This window comes from Salvelinus fontinalis, chromosome 17 (assembly GCF_029448725.1).
Source record: "Salvelinus fontinalis isolate EN_2023a chromosome 17, ASM2944872v1, whole genome shotgun sequence".
NCBI classification, from domain to species: domain Eukaryota; kingdom Metazoa; phylum Chordata; class Actinopteri; order Salmoniformes; family Salmonidae; genus Salvelinus; species Salvelinus fontinalis.
In genome coordinates, this window is record NC_074681.1 from 33,525,821 (window position 1) to 33,543,823 (window position 18,003).

General features: G+C 43.7%; 1 protein-coding gene across 3 annotated transcripts in view; it reads right to left on the reverse strand.

The window, feature by feature from the left end:
* Positions 1–18,003, reverse strand: part of LOC129814182 (ephrin type-B receptor 1) — a 309,241-nt gene that overhangs the window by 37,409 nt on the left and 253,829 nt on the right. For all 3 annotated transcript variants that reach the window (XM_055867082.1, XM_055867084.1, XM_055867083.1), the window contains 3 exons: positions 11,471–11,633; positions 4,333–4,441; positions 3,397–3,461 (listed from right to left, as the gene is read on the reverse strand). In XM_055867082.1, coding sequence (XP_055723057.1) covers positions 3,397–3,461; positions 4,333–4,441; positions 11,471–11,633 — 337 coding nt within the window. The remainder of the gene's footprint in view (positions 1–3,396; positions 3,462–4,332; positions 4,442–11,470; positions 11,634–18,003) is intronic.

An 18,003-nucleotide genomic window follows, 5' to 3' on the forward strand; every position in this document is an offset into this window, starting at 1 on the left:
AGGAAGGACAGGATCTAGTCAAGGAGGGGCTCAAGGCACTATACCTATAGCCCTTGGCTGGAAGCCCTGTCTTGTTAGTACACTCATTACCTTGAACCCTGCCTCTGTGGAATTACTTATTAGAGACTCCATAGAGATTGGATTACAGCTAAGCAATGAGAGGGTTGAGAGCTCGGCATTCTATAATGACGTTCTGGACATGTGTGTGGCTGAAATAAGGGTAGTAATACTGATAGACACATCTCAGGAATCGGAGGCCTGGCAAACACACAAGTAAATAGGAATGCATACACACGTATACACCACAGGAAGTTGGTGGCACCTTAACTGGGGAGGACAGGTTCGTGGTAATGGCTGGAGAGGAATGAGTGGAATGCCATTACATTCGCACCGTTCCAGCCATTATTATGAGGCGTCCTCCTCTCAGCAGCCTCCACTGGTATACACATGCAAACATATGCACACGCACACACACACACACACGCACAAACTTGAATCCATTGCCTTTTTCCATATTCCACAGAGCTGAGTCCACTTTCATATATAATTTAATTAGCTAGCCGCGTATCTCCTCCTTCTCTCTGATAAAGCCCTGTTAAACTCGGACACATCTTTTCATGGCCCACCGATAAAATAGAGATCCAAGCCTTAATATTTCATGGCTCCTTGATCTGTGCGTATGGGCCAAAGTGCATCCAAACCTCCAGGTTTATTTTTACCCAGTTATAAAACAACAAGGCCCATTTGGGAGAGGGGGAGAGGGGGAGAGGGGGAGAGGAGGAGAGGGAGAGAGGGAGAGAGGGAGAGAGATAACTATAACTAACAGCTCATGACACAGATGTGGCTCAAAAGTGCACCTAAACTAATATACTTCCTAGCGCCATAATGTACACTCGCTACAGGCAACACATATAAACTAACATCCCGCCTTGCGTTCTCCTCATTACGAGTTCAGTTCTGTTCATAAACAAAGTTAATTAGCCGACATCTGATGCGAGAAAATCATTCATCAGACACACACTGCGACTTATTAAGCAGAGATCATAGAGAGAAAATCCACAACAGTCTGCAGTCTGCATGTCAAAAGGGATCAACACGCCGCTGGCCTGGATCGTAAATGTAAATCTAACTCCATCAATCCCGCAATTACCTTCTTAGTGAAATATACGGCAGTTCGTCGAAGAATCTGTCATTTCCGGGGTCGTTTTTCCAATGATAGACGTTGCTGTCAGAATAGTCTGGGCCCTTATCACTATGTGAGACGGTGGGTATACAGTTAGCTGTCTGTCTATTCATGCACACACCAGATGCTGAAGCACAAACAACAGCAGCTGAGACAACTTGTTGATGGATAAGGTAAAAGTGTGTGTGTGTGTGTGTGTGTGTGTGTGTGTGTGTGTGTGTGTGTGTGTGTGTGTGTGTGTGTGTGTGTGTGTGTGTGTGTGTGTGTGTGTGTGTGTGTGTGTGTGTGTGTGTGTGTGTGTGTGTATGGGGGTGGGTGACACATGGATACATGTGTATAGATGTATGTGGGAATGTACTAAATATGTATTGCGTGGGAGTTTGTGAATGTCAGTGAGTACGTGTTGATAAATGGTGACAGGTGCCCGTGATGTGTGTGGGCGTGCATGCGTGTGTGAGTGTGTGTGTTTCTGCATTTGTGTGTGTATGCCGTAGGCCTACATATATGGAGGCTAGCAGATGTGTGTGTGTGTGTGTGTGTGTGTGTGTGTGTGTGTGTGTGTGTGTGTGTGTGTGTGTGTGTGTGTGTGTAATGTTTATGGATGGCTGTTGATAACTACTTTGTGCCTCTTGAGTACACAGTACAGTGTGTGGATGTGTGTGATCAGCACTGGAGTATTTACCTATCCAGCCAAGCGAGAGTTGATGTCAAAGAGGGAGGGAGGGAGGGTAGATAAACTGAATGTGTGCATCCCTAAGCCATCTCCCTCTTGTCTTTTCTGCCTCTCTGATCATTTCCCTCTCTGCTCTCTCCTCCTTTCACCCTATCCTCCTGTCACTGTGTCGCTCCACCCCTCACTTCTTCTCTCTACCTCTCTACCCCCCCCCCCCCTCCATCTCCCTCCATCTGGATCTCATGGCACCAGATCCACTGGGACTGCGTGCTAACATCTGTAGTCTTTAAGCACTGACACCCATTACCACGCTATTACCATTCACTGACATGGACCAGTCAGCCATATACAGTCTGGTAGCCTGCCAACTAGGGTTTGTGTGTGTGTGTGGGGGGGGTATTCATGTTGGTGTGGGTGCATGCGTGTAGCCCCCATAACGTCAACACTGACAACATGTTGGTTCACTCACTACAGCTACAGACCTCTAGTTTTTAAAGGGACAGTTCACCAAATTTTACACATTCAGTCAAATCCCCAAACTATCCCTTTAATGTTTTAGGGTTTGCATTTTCAGACTCCATTCCCAGGGTGAAAACCAGAAACACTGTTTAGCATTTCAACCAAAAAGAATCAAAGTGTTTCTTCCAATGAACAGTAATTACAAAAACGTCCGTCAAATCAGGAAGAGAAAAGATCGGACACACTGTGTTCTTAAGTATTAGTATTAGTTAGCGGGACAGAGTGGAGGAACACTTTTTGCTTTTTTTCCCCCTCCACTCCAAAATACTCAATTGATGAGTAGAGCTTTAACTGCTGTTCGCATCTCTCTCACATCTTTTGTTAATTTCTCCACTTATGTTAATTGCACTCACTCACCCTAAAATAGCCTCTGACAGAACCAAATCTGAGCACTGACTCTGTGAGTTTGAACGGGGTAGGAAAAGGGAGCAGCCATTTTATCTCCCCCTCTCTCTGGCTCTTTAATGAGCTCTGGGCTACGGCTGCTTTAACCCTGACAAAACCGAGCCAAGTAGAGAAAGATTTCTGTCTCAGTCTCGACGAAACCCTATCCCCTATAAGTAAGCACTCTTTTAGACAGCTCGGTCAGCCTTCTGACAGGCTCGGTTTCGACTGGCGTACTGTTTCTCACGCATGCTCTTGCTTGCCTTGCTCTGAGGCAACTTGACGGTGTGAGTCAGCACGTGACAGGACCCTGGCTCAATCATGGTTAGATTACACAACAGCCCAGAGGCGTGGCAGTCAATGTTACTTAGAGCAGAAAAGGGATGACTTGTTCCCCTTTATGTTGGATCAGGAAGGAGTACCATCAAACATCTATGCTAGAACATGGAGGGGTTATTTTTCCCTCAATGTGGACAGTGGTCGTCAGACCCATGTGTGGTGTCAATCACCGTTACAACCCTGAGAGATGAGTGTCAGTCAACGTCATTTAGAAAGTGGAAAGGCTGTTTTTGCCCAGAATGTCAGAACATTAACAGAAGCGTTTTTGCCCGGCAAGGCGCTGCGGTGGTGAACTCACCTCTTCCTGTGCTGTAATGCTGTAACTTGTCGCTGTACACCGCTTCCTTGGTGTACACCCGTTTCCTGAACGAGAGATAGAGATAGAAAAGTTCAGGCAAGACAGGATAAAAGGTGGGGCAAAGAGGAATCATTACATCTGTCTCGGAGTCTCACTAACTGATGGCTGAAAGCGACCCGGTCTGAAATTGAATCAGTTGCTAAGGGTTAGCGGTAGCTCCACCGCCCCAATTGAAGTCTGATGAGAATGAGCTGGTTTTTAATTAGAGATGTGCTAGCATGTCTGTAGCTTTTCATCCGTTTTCCTCCATCTCTCCTCTGCTCCCTCCGTCATCAAAAACCCTGTCGTGTCTGATGGTCGCTTTGCTACTGGTGACACATGGCGCTGCTGCAAATTCTAAATTCAACTTTAACTTTTCTAAAGACAGAGGAAATGGGAAAGGTAGCGATGTGTTGTAACAAACTGTCTAGAATTAAATTGGATTCAGTCAGTTAACTCAGATCAATGCAGCGTGAACTCTTTGTAGCACTGTAAAATTGGACATTAATAGAGAAGCATACTAATAATACAGATATGGAACTTAGGTATAATTTAAACATAGTTTACCTCCTGCTGGCTAAGTGTGTGTGTGTGTGTGTGTGTGTGTGTGTGTGTGTGTGTGTGTGTGTGTGTGTGTGTGTGTGTGTGTGTGTGTGTGTGTGTGTGTGTGTGTGTGTGTGACATAGCTGGTGGACCTATTGTAATGTCTGTGTGAATAGCCTTTGTTGGTGATGCGGTGTGGTGGTAGGTGAGACAGACCTGTTGGTGTGTGTGTGTGTGTGTGTGTGTGTGTGTGTGTGTGTGTGTGTGTGTGTGTGTGTGTGTGTGTGTGAGGCACAACTTATGGACATGTCTAACATAAACACAGTCAAGATGGTCATGTCGACTGTACAGTACCTGCTGCAGACGATGGAGATGGCCACTAGAGAGACGATGAACACCACTCCTGCTGCAGCTGACCCTGCGATTAGAGGAAGCTGCTCTCTCAACTCTGACTTATAGTCATCTACAGAGACAGAGAGAGGGCAGGGGAGAAAGAAAGAGAGACAGACAGAGAGAGAGAGAGAGAAGAGAGAGAGAGAAACAGAGAGAGGGGAGGGTATAGTGTGAAGACAGTCAGAGAAGAGTGTGAAAGGAGGACAGAGAGAAGAGGAGAAGGTGGTGTGAGCGGTATGGAGAGAATGTAAAGGTAAAGGTGCGGGAACAGAAAGAACAGCATGGTTAGTCCAGGAAGACCTGAGTATAGAGAGAACAAATACACTCCTCTACGTATTTATTTGGACAGTGAAGCTAATGACACAATACAGTATTTACCATTCATTTCTATTGGGCACAACACAACCCGAAACACAACCATTATAAACTGCAAATGCATCCCACAAGTTTGGAGAGTCACAAGCTGGATGTAGTCATTGCGTGCTAGTAAAATGAGACCAAATACTACACTTTTGACTATACTGTAAGTAAATTTGTCCAAATACTTATGACACCTTCAAATGGGTCGGCAGGGTAGCCTAGTGGTTAGAGCGTTGGACTTGTAACCGAAAGGTTAGCTGACAAGGTGACAAGGTACACATCTGTCGTTCTGCCCCTGAACAGGCAGTTAACCCACTGTTCCTAGGCTGTCATTGAAAATAAGAATTTGTTCTTAACTGACTTGCCTAGTTAAATAAAGGGGGACTAGATACATAAAGCGCTTTCATTTCCAAACAGTAAAACAGATATGTATGAAATGACATACATAATAAAAGGTGACATTCTGTATATAGACGAGTTAGCTGGCAATGTCATGAAAACAATGCATGCACGTCGATGAGGCAGAAGTCAGTGTTCTTATGATTTTGTACAGTCAGATAGCTAGCAACAATGACAAGAAGCCATGTGGGGAACCAGCTTGTTGTATCTTGTTATTGATACCACGTCTTGTTTTGAGGTGTTTTGATTCTTCTCATGTCTGTGCTAATATGGCTCAAATTCGCTAGCGAGCTAATCAACAACTCAAACAATGTATTTGAGAGACAAAAAGTGCTCATTGTGCAAATATATTTATGTTTTCAAAAAAGATTTGAAGAGGAAATACAGTTTACATGTTGTCAAAAATGCCTGCTTTGCTCCACCGTTGCACACGCAACGCAACACTTTACTGCCAAACAACCCACCCGTCTATAGAACCAAATGAAACGTTTTAGCTTCGCTGTCCAAGCAAATACAGAGGGGAGTATAGGTGCCTCAGCTCTGAGATGTTGAGTTATATGTAGAGTTAAGCCGTGCTGACTGTCACCTGTACATTTCCATAGGAGAGACCAATGGAGCGAGCTCAAGTGAGAGAGAGGGAGCTGTGAGAGAGGGAGAATGATCGATAGAGAGAGTGTTTCTGTAGCCATTCCTAATCCCTCCGGTCACAGTCTGACAGACATAAAAGACCACCTTGGAATTTCTAACGGGGCTGTTCAGACACAAGCTCCTGTTAGACAGTCAGATATACAGCTAAACGTTAGCGACAGAAAGGAGGAAGAATGGCACAAGAGTTCAGAGGGTAGCCCAAAGAACTTCTAAAGGCACACTAAACTGCCTCAGTCTTATATCGTGTCTTTGTGTGGCTGTTTTAGGGCCTTAGGGCTACTCTAGTGGTGTTTCTTGAGCAAGATTTAGCATGCTGCGGGCAAACTGAAATTCGCTTTACAGCAATGGGACAAAAGGAGAAGTAAGGAGAAGTCTTTAGAGCGGTGATATAGTATCTGAAATATCTATAAAATAAGAAACTAAAGGTACACTTGATAGTGTGAATTATAGGCCTACTCTTTTGTTAGCTGTAAAGACAGTGTGCTATTTCTCTGTGCAGCTGTATTCAGGTGCTGTGCTGCTGACGGAGTCTCCTAAACTCAGACAGGTGAAAATTATGATTGGCTTGAGCAGAAATCAACTGTCTGAGTGCTAGCTAACAGTAAATAACAGCACATTACAATCAGTCATGTAGGGCTGGGCGATATGGTCATATTTTCTTTGACTTATGGGCAATTCATGATTTACAGTACGAGTCAAAAGTTTGGACACACCTACTCATTCAAGGTTTTTTAGTTTATTTTTACTATTTTCTATAATGTAGAATAATAGTGAAGACATCAAAACTATAAAAAAGCACATAACACATATTTAGTAACCTAAAAGGTGTTAACAAATCAAAACATATTTTATATTTGAGATTCTTCAAAGTAGCCACCCTTTGCCTTGAGGACAGATTTGCACACTCTTGGCATTCTCTCAACCAGCATCATGAGGAACACTTTTCCAGTGGTCTTTCCCTTCACTCTGTTGTCCAACTCATCCCAAACCATCTCAATTGGGTTGAGGTCGGGTGATTGTGGAGGCCAGGTCATCTGATGCAGCACTCCATCACTCTCCTTCTTGGTCAAATAGCCCTTACACAGCCTGAAGGTGTGTTTTGAGTCATTGTCCTGTTGAAAAACAAATGATAGTCCTACTAAACGCAAACAAGATAGGATGGCGTATCGCTGCAGAATGCTGTGGTAACCATGCTGATTAAGTGTGCCTTGAATTCTAAATAAATCACAGACAGTCTCACCCCCACACCATCACACCTCCTCCTCCATGCTTCACGGAGGGAACCACACATGCGGAGATAATCTGTTCACCTACTTTGAGTCTCACAAAGACACAGCGATGGGAACCAAAAATCTCAAATTTGGACTCATCAGACCAAATGACAGATTTCCACTGGTCTAATGTCCATTGCCCGTGTTTCTTGGCCCAAGCAAGTCTCTTCTTCTTCTTAGTGTCCAATAGTAGTGGTTTCTTTGCAGCAATCCGACCATGAAGGCCTGGTTCACGTAGTCTCCTCTGAACAGTTGATGTTGACTTGTCTGTTACTTGAACTCTGTGAAGCATTTATTTGGGCTGCAATCTGAGGTATAGTTAACTCTATTGAACGTATCCTCTGCAGTAAAGGTAACTCTGGTTCCACAAAAACCACAAATTAACTTTTCTTGTGGCGATCCTCCTGAGAGGCAGTTTCATCATAGCGCTTGATAGTTTCAAAGTTCTTGAAATTTTCCCAGATTGACTGACCTTCATGTCTTAAAGTAATGATGGATTTTTGTTTCTCTTTGCTTATTTGAGCTGTTCTTGCCATAATAAGGACTTGGTATTTTACCAAATAGGGCTATCTTCTGTATACCACCCCTACCTTGTCACAACACATCTGATTTGCTCAAACACATTAAGAAGGAAAGAAATTTCACAAATGAACTTTTAACAAGGGACACCTGTTACTTGAAATGCATTCCAGGTGACTACCTCGTGAAGCTGGTTGAGAGAATGCCAAAGAGTGTGCAAAGCTGTCATCAAGGCAAAGGGTGGCAAAGAATCTCAAATATAATACATTTTGTTTTGTTAAATTTTTTTGGTTACTACATGATTCCATATGTGTTTTTTCATAGTTTTGATGTCTTCACTATTATTCTACAATGTAGAAAATAGTACAAATAAAGAAAAGCCCTGGAATGAGTAGGTGTGTCCAAATTTTTACCTGGTCCTGTATATCTCAATAAGCATTGTTGTACATTTAAAGGTCAGATCCACTGCATTTCAAACAGTCAGCAATAATCAAATGAATTCAGGGCTTGTGAAGTTATACCTAGGCCTTCCACAACCATAAGACCCACTAATAATTTAATTATTTTATCAAAAGTCTGTCTCTAACAGGTTTTCAGGTCTGTCTATGAAAATGCCCTTTTTTTGTTACAAATGTAACTAGAACCATGCATAAATCACATTCACTAATAATGACTCACTTTTTGTAGCTACAGGTCTCATCAATAATCTCTCAAGCCTACGTGCTAGTGATTAGCCAACAAATCTTTATATTTCAAGTTTAGCCAACCCTGGATCTGTTTTCTAGCTAAGGTTGAACAGTTGAACTGTTATGAACACACCCTTCTGTTCATATTCAACAGTTTGAAATGGCGGAGACGTGCATCTCGTCATTATATGTGACCAATCGCCTTGATTCAGGCTTATGTAGAAAAATGTGAAATTATGTTTTTTACATTGGATAAAAGTAGAGACACAGAGCTGCACAATGGTATATCATACACTGCAGTTGAGGAACAATGGGAAAATAATTCTGGTTTGAAAGTTGATAAACTTGTAACCTCACTTTTGAGAAAATGGCCAATCATCTCCCCCTCATTGCACCTGTCAATCAAATAACTGAGTGAGTGGGGTGATGGTGGGGGGTGAGGAGACAACTGTGGGAGGCATGTGACAATGTGATGACAGACAGATATGAGGGATTGTCGACTGTGAGAGGAGGGGGAGAGAAGAGGAAAAAGAGAAGATTCAGAGAGGATGGAGGAGGGCAGGAAGTAGTGAAGAAGGTGATGAGACAAGTGGAGGGTGGGGTGAGACAAGTGGAGGGTGGGGTTGACACGGGTGAGAGGAGGTGGGGCATGGGGACGTGGGGAGGAGAGGGGAGGCAGACACTACAGAGGGTAAGGGATTTAGGGGATGGGTCTACCAGGCTGACGTGTATAATCAGCAAGCTCTCAGTCTCACTTCAATATCCGATGTATGTCTATAAATGTCTAACATCAAAGGTTACGTTTAGACATTCATTTAAAATGATTAAGATAAGGGTTAAGGTTTGGGATAGGGTTAAAACAAAAACAAAAAAAAGTTGTGCGATTGAACATGCGACCCTCGGAGCAGGAGCTTGCGGCTTACTCCCTTCCACAACGCTCTAGCAAACCGTAAGCCTTCTTGATGGTAATAGCCTTCATCGTTGCTCCTGGTGGCTTTTTTAGTGGCTGGGGTCCTGGGTACCTGGACGGACGTCGAATTTAGCCTTGGATCTTGAGCGACCTGGCTGATACACTATATATACAAGACGTATGTGGACACCCCTTCAAATTAGTGGATTAGGCTATTTCAGCCAGACCTGTTGTTGACAGGTGTATAAAATGGAGCACACAGCCATGCAATCTCCATAGACAAACATTGGCAGTAGAATGGCCTTGCTGAAGGGCTCAGTGACTTTCAACGTGGCGCCGACATAGGATGCCACCTTTCCAACAAATTCAGTTTGTCAAATTTCTGCCCTGCTTGAGCTTCCCCGGTCAACTGTAAGTGCTGTTATTGTGAAGTGGAAACGTCTAGGAGCAACAACGGCTCAGCCACGAAGAGGTAGGCCACACAAGCTCACAGAATGGAACCACCAAGTGCTGAAGCACGTAGTAAAAATATTCTGTCCTCGGTTGCAACACTCACTACCGAGTTCCAAACTGCCTCTGGAAGCAGTGTCAGCACAAGAAATGTTCATCGAGAGCTTCATGAAATGGGTTTCCATGGCCGAGCAGCTGCACACAAGCCTAAGATCACCATTCTCTATGCCAAGCATTGGCTGGAGTGGTGTATTGGCTGGAGTGACTCTGGAGCAGTGGAAATGCGTTCTCTGGAGTGATGAAACATACTTTACTATCTTACAATCCGACTGACAAATCTAGGTTTGGCGGATGCCAGGAGAACGCTATCTGCCCCAATGGAAAGTGTCAACTGTAAAGTTTGTCAGAGGAGGAATAATGGTTTAGGACTGTTTTCCTGATTTTGGCTAGGCCCCTTAGTTCTAGTGAAGGGAAATCTTAACACTACAGCATACAATGACATTCTAGATGATTCTGTGCTTCCAACTTTGTGGCAACAGTTTGAGGATGGACCTTTCCTGTTTTAGCATGACAATGTCTCTGTGCACAAAGCGAGATCCATACATAAATGGTTTGTGGGGATCGGTGTGGAAGAACTTGACTCTCCTGCACAGAGCCCTGACCTCAACCCCATCGAACACCTTTGGGATGAATTGGAACGCCGACTGCCCAACATCAGTGCCCAACCTCACTAATGCTTTTCTGGCTGAATGGAAGCAATGTTCCAACATCTAGTGGAAAGCCTTCCCAGAAGAGCGGAGGTTGTTATAGCATGAAAGTGGGGACCAACTCCAGATTAATGCCCATGATTTTGGAATGAGATGTTGTCAGGTGTCCACAAACCTTTGGTCATGTAGTGTATTAGAGTTTGTGTCAAGACTACGACTCCCGCAGACTAGAACAACACCTGCACTTATCCACGTCTGGACTATGACAGGGAGGAAGGGCTATGGGGAGGGACGGAGGGAGAGAGGGAGGAAGGGATGGAGGATTAGGGGGAGTTGTGGCATTTGTGATGTCAAGCGGAGATTTGCCCTTCGATGTGAATCATAGATAGATAAGAAGGTATGTTTAGTGTTTTACCTCCCCAGTAGTTAGGGTTAGGATTCTGAGAAGTTAAACTGATCCTAGGCCTGTGCCTAAAAGGGCATCTTCTATCCGGAGCATGTAGAGTGTTGTAAATCATCTGGCAGCATATTGCAGAAGAAAGAAGACAGGAGATGTGGCGTACACCCACACACAAGCACCTGGACACATGCTCTCATACTGTCGTCGTCTCGTCTCGCCCCCCCCCCCCCCCCCCACTGCCAGTGTAGCAGGTGTTTCGCCCCCCTGAAAATCCAACCCCGGGTGGCAAATAATTAATCACATCAGCCACTAATCACAGCTAAGCATTCTGGGATAGCTCGTCAGCAACATACGGGCTCAATGAAGAACCAATTAGCGAAGCAGTCTGGATCAAGCAGTTACACAAAGGAAAAGACAAATGCTCAAAAACACCATTCTTAACTCCAATATATTGTTCTTAACAATCTCTTACACGATGGTTAAGATTGTGGGTTTAGAAATGCAATGTTCATCAAACATCCATAAACATGTTGTCCCACAGAGATTAACAATCATATGATCCGATATCAAATTCCCAATCCTTCTTTTTCTCTGCTCTATATCTCCTATTCTGTGTTTCTCTCTTTCTCTCTTACAGTTTCTCTCTCTCTCTCTCTCAAACACAAACACACACACACAAACGAACACACACAGTTACCCACCACCATCCACCATCTTCCCTCGCCTCCCCTCCTCCCCTTGGTCCTTACCATCTGTGAGGGTTTGGAAGCACATCTTGCCGCTGTATTTGCCAAAGCCAGCCACGGTCCTGGCCCGCACCTGCACGACGTAGACCATGCCCGCCCGGAGGCCCTCCACCCTGGCTGTGTTGGTCTCGCTGCGCACCATGGTGGAGTTGATCTCTGAATGGTCCTGGAGGAACAGAGGAGAAGGGGATACCAGGTTAATGTTCCAGAGAGATAGAGCAGGTCATGTGTATAATCCAGGACTGGACACAGTGGGGGAGAGACAGAGAGGAAGAGACCAGGGGCCGTATGTCTCATGCAATGGCTTCATTAACCAGGAAATCTGGACCGTATGTACTGTATCAACCTTCAGAGTAGGAGTGCTGATTTAGGATCAGTGTTGCTTTATAGGTCAAAATGAATAAGATCACATGGACAGGAATGTCCTGATCCTAGATCAACACTCCTGAGATGCTTGATACAGTACATACGGACCAACATGAACCTTTAAGGAAACCATTGTATCATCAAGGAGGCAGGTATCATAACACATGCAAAACCATTTGGCAGATTCCTCACTATCATGTGTGTCTCCCCTATGCTGCAGCAGTAATCAGCAACCAGTAGTGAGCGACAGTGGCTGCCTTTCCTACAACAGAGGTAACACCAGAATTATTTTTTTGATGTATTTTTTATTTAGCGCACAACCTGGACAGAAAGGAAAGAGAATTGAAATTCAGAGAAACCGTACTTTCACATGGTTAGTCAGAGTAACAAAAAGCAGAAAGGTTGACTGAAGGGGAATACAGTATGTGCCTTCACTCTCCTTGTCCATAGAAACCTAAAGTTCAGATGAGTCATATGCCATTTTGATGCTGTAACAAGTCTACTCTAGTGTTCTCTAGCTGTTGTGGTCTCTTTCTATGAGCGACTGGTTAGTTTGTTATTACGCCGCCCTTGACAGGCTTACATAACTGTTACCGCCACAGATGGAAACTTTAGTGCCGAGGTTGAATGACAGTATGCATTGTTAGAGGGAGTGCTTTAGTGCTCATGCACACGCTCACACGCGCACACGCGCACACACACACACACACACATATACACACACATACTGCCCATTAGGCCCATTAGTCTGAGTCACATTGTAAAATTGTTCCTGCTGTATTTACTGCTGGCCTCAGAAGTGTTTAGAAAGAGAGAGAGAGAGAGAGAGAGAGAGAGTTTAATTAGTAAAGGAAGTGGTGAACATTGGCTCTCTCGTTCTGTGGTGTCTGAAGTGGCGCGCTGCTAATTATGTCAGAGGACTAATTCCGCCCACGGAAAGTGTTTGTTTTCACTTAATGGAACAAAGCAACGCTTACAAGTTCCTTTTTGGAGAGAATTGTTTCATGCGACATTTTCTTGTTCTGTTTGGTTTTGTTTGTTTAAGAGAGAGAGTTCAAAGGATAAAAAAAAAAGAAATGTTATGATCAAAGTTTGGATAAAATGGATCAACAAAAGTGTATAAATCAATCCAATAAGTCTTTTTTGACCCGGAAGGCTGTATTTTACCTAACCTAACACAATGGTAAATCTAAGCGCTGACGGAAGTGCTATAGGTCCAGGGGTGTGTCAGAAGTATTTTTGCTATTTTCACAGCCTTTATTTTGAGCGTAATAGCTGCGGTTGTGCGAAAGGGTTTTGATGAATAAACACGTTTTAGGTGTGACGAGGCCAGTCACTGGTTCTGTAGTTTATTGATGGTCTTTGCGTTGTCCAATCCGGCTGGGAGCGAGGAATATTCTCATCCTAGTCCATTGTGGATTGATACTACAGTTTGTTAAATAGCATAGGCTATAGTAACGAGTGATGGCAACAGAAAAATAAAAAAATCCAGTGTTTGCTCAATATGTTTGGAGTGTTGACAGTCAACATTGTAATTGGCTTCAACTAGTATAGGTCTTTACGGAATTGCACTTCTCCTCAAATATAAAATACTAGGCTCCCGTTAGTTCTACTGTACATATGAATCACATTCTCAGTTAGCAAGAAATAGCCTAGGCCTACCGTTGATATGGCATTATAGGAGTGAAAAATGTGAATAGCCTATGTTTAGAAGAGCGCGTCTTTGGTAACCGGATAAGAAGCGCTCTTTGGAAATGGGAATGGCTACTGCAGGTTGGCCTATGTGACTTGTGAATAATGCAAAAGCATGTCGGCAAAAGCCTCACAAGTACACCATTTAGAAACCTTGTATGGAGGCTCCTGGCAAATAATTGGCCACGATGAGAAAGACACCAGACGCATTGCTGTTGAACCAGCTTTCGTTGTAGTAGGGCAGCCTCCTATAAAGGCTTCTTTTTTAATTAAACAAAACGGAAAACAAGCAATTGTTACAGGAAAATAACTTAAACACTTAAACACTGCTGCCAAACTTGATATTTTAATAAACGTTTGGTGATTAACATTCATTTCAAAGTGGTCTCACGAGCCAAACCCTTTATCAATAGTCTTGACTACTTGGCGAATGCATTGGGCAAGACAAAAAAAATTGCCTTCATTGAAAGGAGGGGAGTCTACACTTGGTTTTTAATCAAACGAAACAAGATTTTTGGGGGGATGTTTCTAAATACAAGGTTTATGGGCACTATAAGCACATCTCTCTTGTTCATTGTGCATGTGGGCACTGTGCTTCACTGCTGGATAGGCTGCGCTTCCGTTGCTATAATCTACGCTAAGCTAAGACCAGCTTTCCGTTGGTCTTAAATACCCCCACCAGTGCATACTAAAGGTTTTTAAGGACACACCTCAGATACTGCCACCTGTCACACCTCAGCAGAAGTGAGCTCACACATCAACAACAACAAGATACACAACCAATTATAGCCAGAGCAAGTAGAGCTAAAATCTAACGAAGGAACATTAGATAAACCCTCTCAAACATTGTCAGCTAGTTGGCCGTCAAAATTGTACTGATAAATAATCGGGAATTGTAGCCTACTCGTCTCCAAGCACCCAAGCTAACTGGCTAAAGTTGGCTAGCTTGATAACTAGCTACTTCCAGGCATAAATGAGAGAACACCTGGTTAGGCTGTTTACATGTTATCTAAAGTGTTCCTGACTAATTATTACCTTTTTGCCTATGTTTACTGACATCGGTCAAATTCAACAGGTGTTGCAAAATTCATCAGTTGTTCTGCGCTCTGGCAAACTCAGATGAGGTTGCTCTGAAATCAGAGTAGATCGGCAGAGTGAATTTGAGAACGCAAGAGATATGCTAACAGTATAACAGTCGTTCATCTCTAGCTGTGTATAGCCACCGAAAAACGATATGAGGGGAAATAGTCAGTCACGTATCCACTCCGTTTTGTCCAGAATATTGAGTCACTGAAACAGTACATCCCGAATGGAGGCAGCAAACAATGTACCAGGACAGCTGTGATTTACAACATGATGGCAATATTTTTTGGACTCCCAAGAAATGTATTGGTGAGTTATATTAATCATAGATTGAACGGCATCCATCTATTCTGCCGACAATGCCTTAGTGTACATCATGGAACGTTGAGTCAAATATAACCTATTTTTATAACCTCTTATGAAGTAGATTTTGTAGCACGAACTGGGAATTTGATCTTTTTTATATTATGATTGTCTGTTTGTTTCATAACTGCAAAGTAGTTAAAACACTGTCAGTTCCACTTTAAACTGCAGGTCGCTGGTTACCTTGTGTGCTGAACATGACATGTGTTTTGCAATGTGAAGTAATAGTTGTACATTTACATTTAAGTCATTTAGCAGACACTCTTATCCAGAGCAACTTACAAATTGGAAAGTTCATACATATTCATCCTGGCCCCCCGTGGGAATTGAACCCACAACCCTGGCGTTGCAAGCGCCATGCTCTACCAACTGAGCCACACGGGACAACATGCTGTACATGCTTAATTGTTCTGTTTTTGTATTCTTATGATTGGGACCTACTGGCTTATTATGTCTGAGTGAATGTGCTGCTTGTCCTTCAACATCATGCTGTGTGTGACTGCTGTCTTTCCATCGGCCCTATGCAGGGGTGTAGTGGTGCTTTAACATCGCGCGGTGTGTGACCGCTGTCTTTCTATCGGCCCTATGCAGGGGTGTAGTGGTGCTTTAACATCATGCTGTGTGTGACCTCTGTCTTTCTATCGGCCCTATGCAGGGGTGTAGTGGTGCTTTAACATCGTGTGTGTGTGTGACCTCTGTCTTTCTATCGGCCCTATGCAGGGGTGTAGTGGTGCTTTAACATCATGCGGTGTGTGACCTCTGACTTTCTATCGGCCCTATGCAGGGGTGTAGTGGTGCTTTAACATCGTGTGTGTGTGTGACCTCTGTCTTTCTATCGGCCCTATGCAGGGGTGTAGTGGTGCTTTAACATCATGCGGTGTGTGACCTCTGACTTTCTATCGGCCCTATGCAGGGGTGTAGTGGTGCTTTAACATTGTGCGTGTGTGACCTCTGTCTTTCTATCGGCCCTATGCAGGGGTGTAGTGGTGCTTTAACATCGTGCGTGTGTGACCTCTGTCTTTCTATCGGCCCTATGCAGGGGTGTAGTGGTGCCTGGAGAAGTGGGCGTAGTCTCATTTTGCCAAAAAGTTACCCAATGGCCCACCCAGTGAAGGAGAGGCACCCTTTGTGAAAAATTCTATGTTTTCCTGTAGATTTTTCAGATTTTCACGTTCAAAATCATAATCTTTTTTTATAGAAAAAATACAAAAATTTGATGGTCTAAGTCCACAACAATGCTTAATCCACATCAACCTGATCGGGGGGCCTCTCAGGGCCTGGCTCCACAGTGGGTGGGCCTGTGTCCACCCAGGCCCATCCATGTCTATGCCCCTGATGCACACAGGGCATGATAACAATTGTGCATCACAAATAGCTTACTGACCAACAGACTGAACTTTTTCAATACCTGGTTTGTTGACTTAGTTAGCATTTACTGGTAGATATCATAAGTTGAAACATCTTTCCTACCCTACCGGCTACGGATGTCATAATTCTGTGAGCTGCTCCATGCCAAAACCAGCTGAGAGCTGCTCCATGCCAAAACCAGCTGAGAGCTGCTCCATGCCAAAACCAGCTGAGAGCTGCTCCATGCCAAAACCAGCTGAGAGCTGCTCCATGCCAAAACCAGCTGAGAGCTGCTCCATGCCAAAACCAGCTGAGAGCTGCACACTCTTGCTGCCTGCTGATGATATTCCACTGAAACCAGGCTGTGTGCGGCGCGCAGGTGAATATATTTCACATGCTTTGTGATTGTGTAGGCTACTTTGTGCATTATTTCTCTATTGTACTACATCATTGATAAGTCGTATACCTCCACTACACTACTTTGATACACATCAGTAGGGATTAAGAAGTCAGTATACACAATGCTCACTGAAGAAAAAGTGGGTACACGGTTTATACCTGCATATACCCTCCACTACACCACTGGCCCTTTGTGTTTTACAATAAGTGCACTCTCCTACGTTAGTGCACCGGTATTACGGCTGCTGTCCTTTCACATTCATGAACCTGTCACACACTCAAGGCCTAGGTCCAAAAGGTTCGCCACTGCAGCAAACATGTCTATAATAGATATCAAGGCTGTTAAGATATTCATGTTTCAAGAAAGTTGTGTATATATTTGGCCTGGCGAAGCGGTTTTATGTGCTGACTGAGTGGAAGCTTATAATGATGAAGAAATTAGGAGACCAAGTACAAATGTATCCAACACCAAGAACAAGACACTCAATATGAGACTGGTCTTGAGTACTACAACACTGCTCAACACTGAGCAAAATCTTAAAACATACGAAGTACAAGTCAAAAGTTTGGACACACCTACTCATTCAACGTTTTTTCTTTATTTTGACTATTTTCTACATTGTAGAATAAGATCGAAGACATCAAAACTATCAAATAACACCATATGGAATTATGTGGTAAGCAAAAAAGTGTGAAACAAATTCTTCAAAGTAGCCACTTTGAAGAATGCCAAAAGTTGCACACTCTTGGCATTATCTCAAATCAAATCAGATCAAAGTTTATTTGCCACATGCGCCGAATACAACAGGTGTAGACCTTACAATAGTGCAAAAAAGGTATTAGGTGAACAATAGGTAGGTAAAGAAATAAAACAACAATAAAAAGACAGGCTATATAAAGTAGCGAGGCTACATACAGACACCGGTTAGTCAGGCTGATTGAGGTAGTATGTACATGTAGATATGGTTAAAGTGACTATGCATATATGATGAACAGAGAGTAGCAGTAGCGTAAAAGAGGGGTTGGTGGGTGATATGTGGGACACAATGCAGATAGCCCGGTTAGCCAATGTGCGGGAGCACTGGTTGGTCGGCCCAAATGAGGTAGTATGTACATGAATGTATAGTTAAAGTGACTATGCATATATGATAAACAGAGAGTAGCAGCAGTGTAAAAAGACGGGTTGGGAGTGGGCACACAATGCAAATAGTCCGGGTAGCCATTTGATTACCTGTTCCTGAGTCTTATGGCTCGGGGTTAAAAATGTTGAGAGGCCTTTTTGTCCT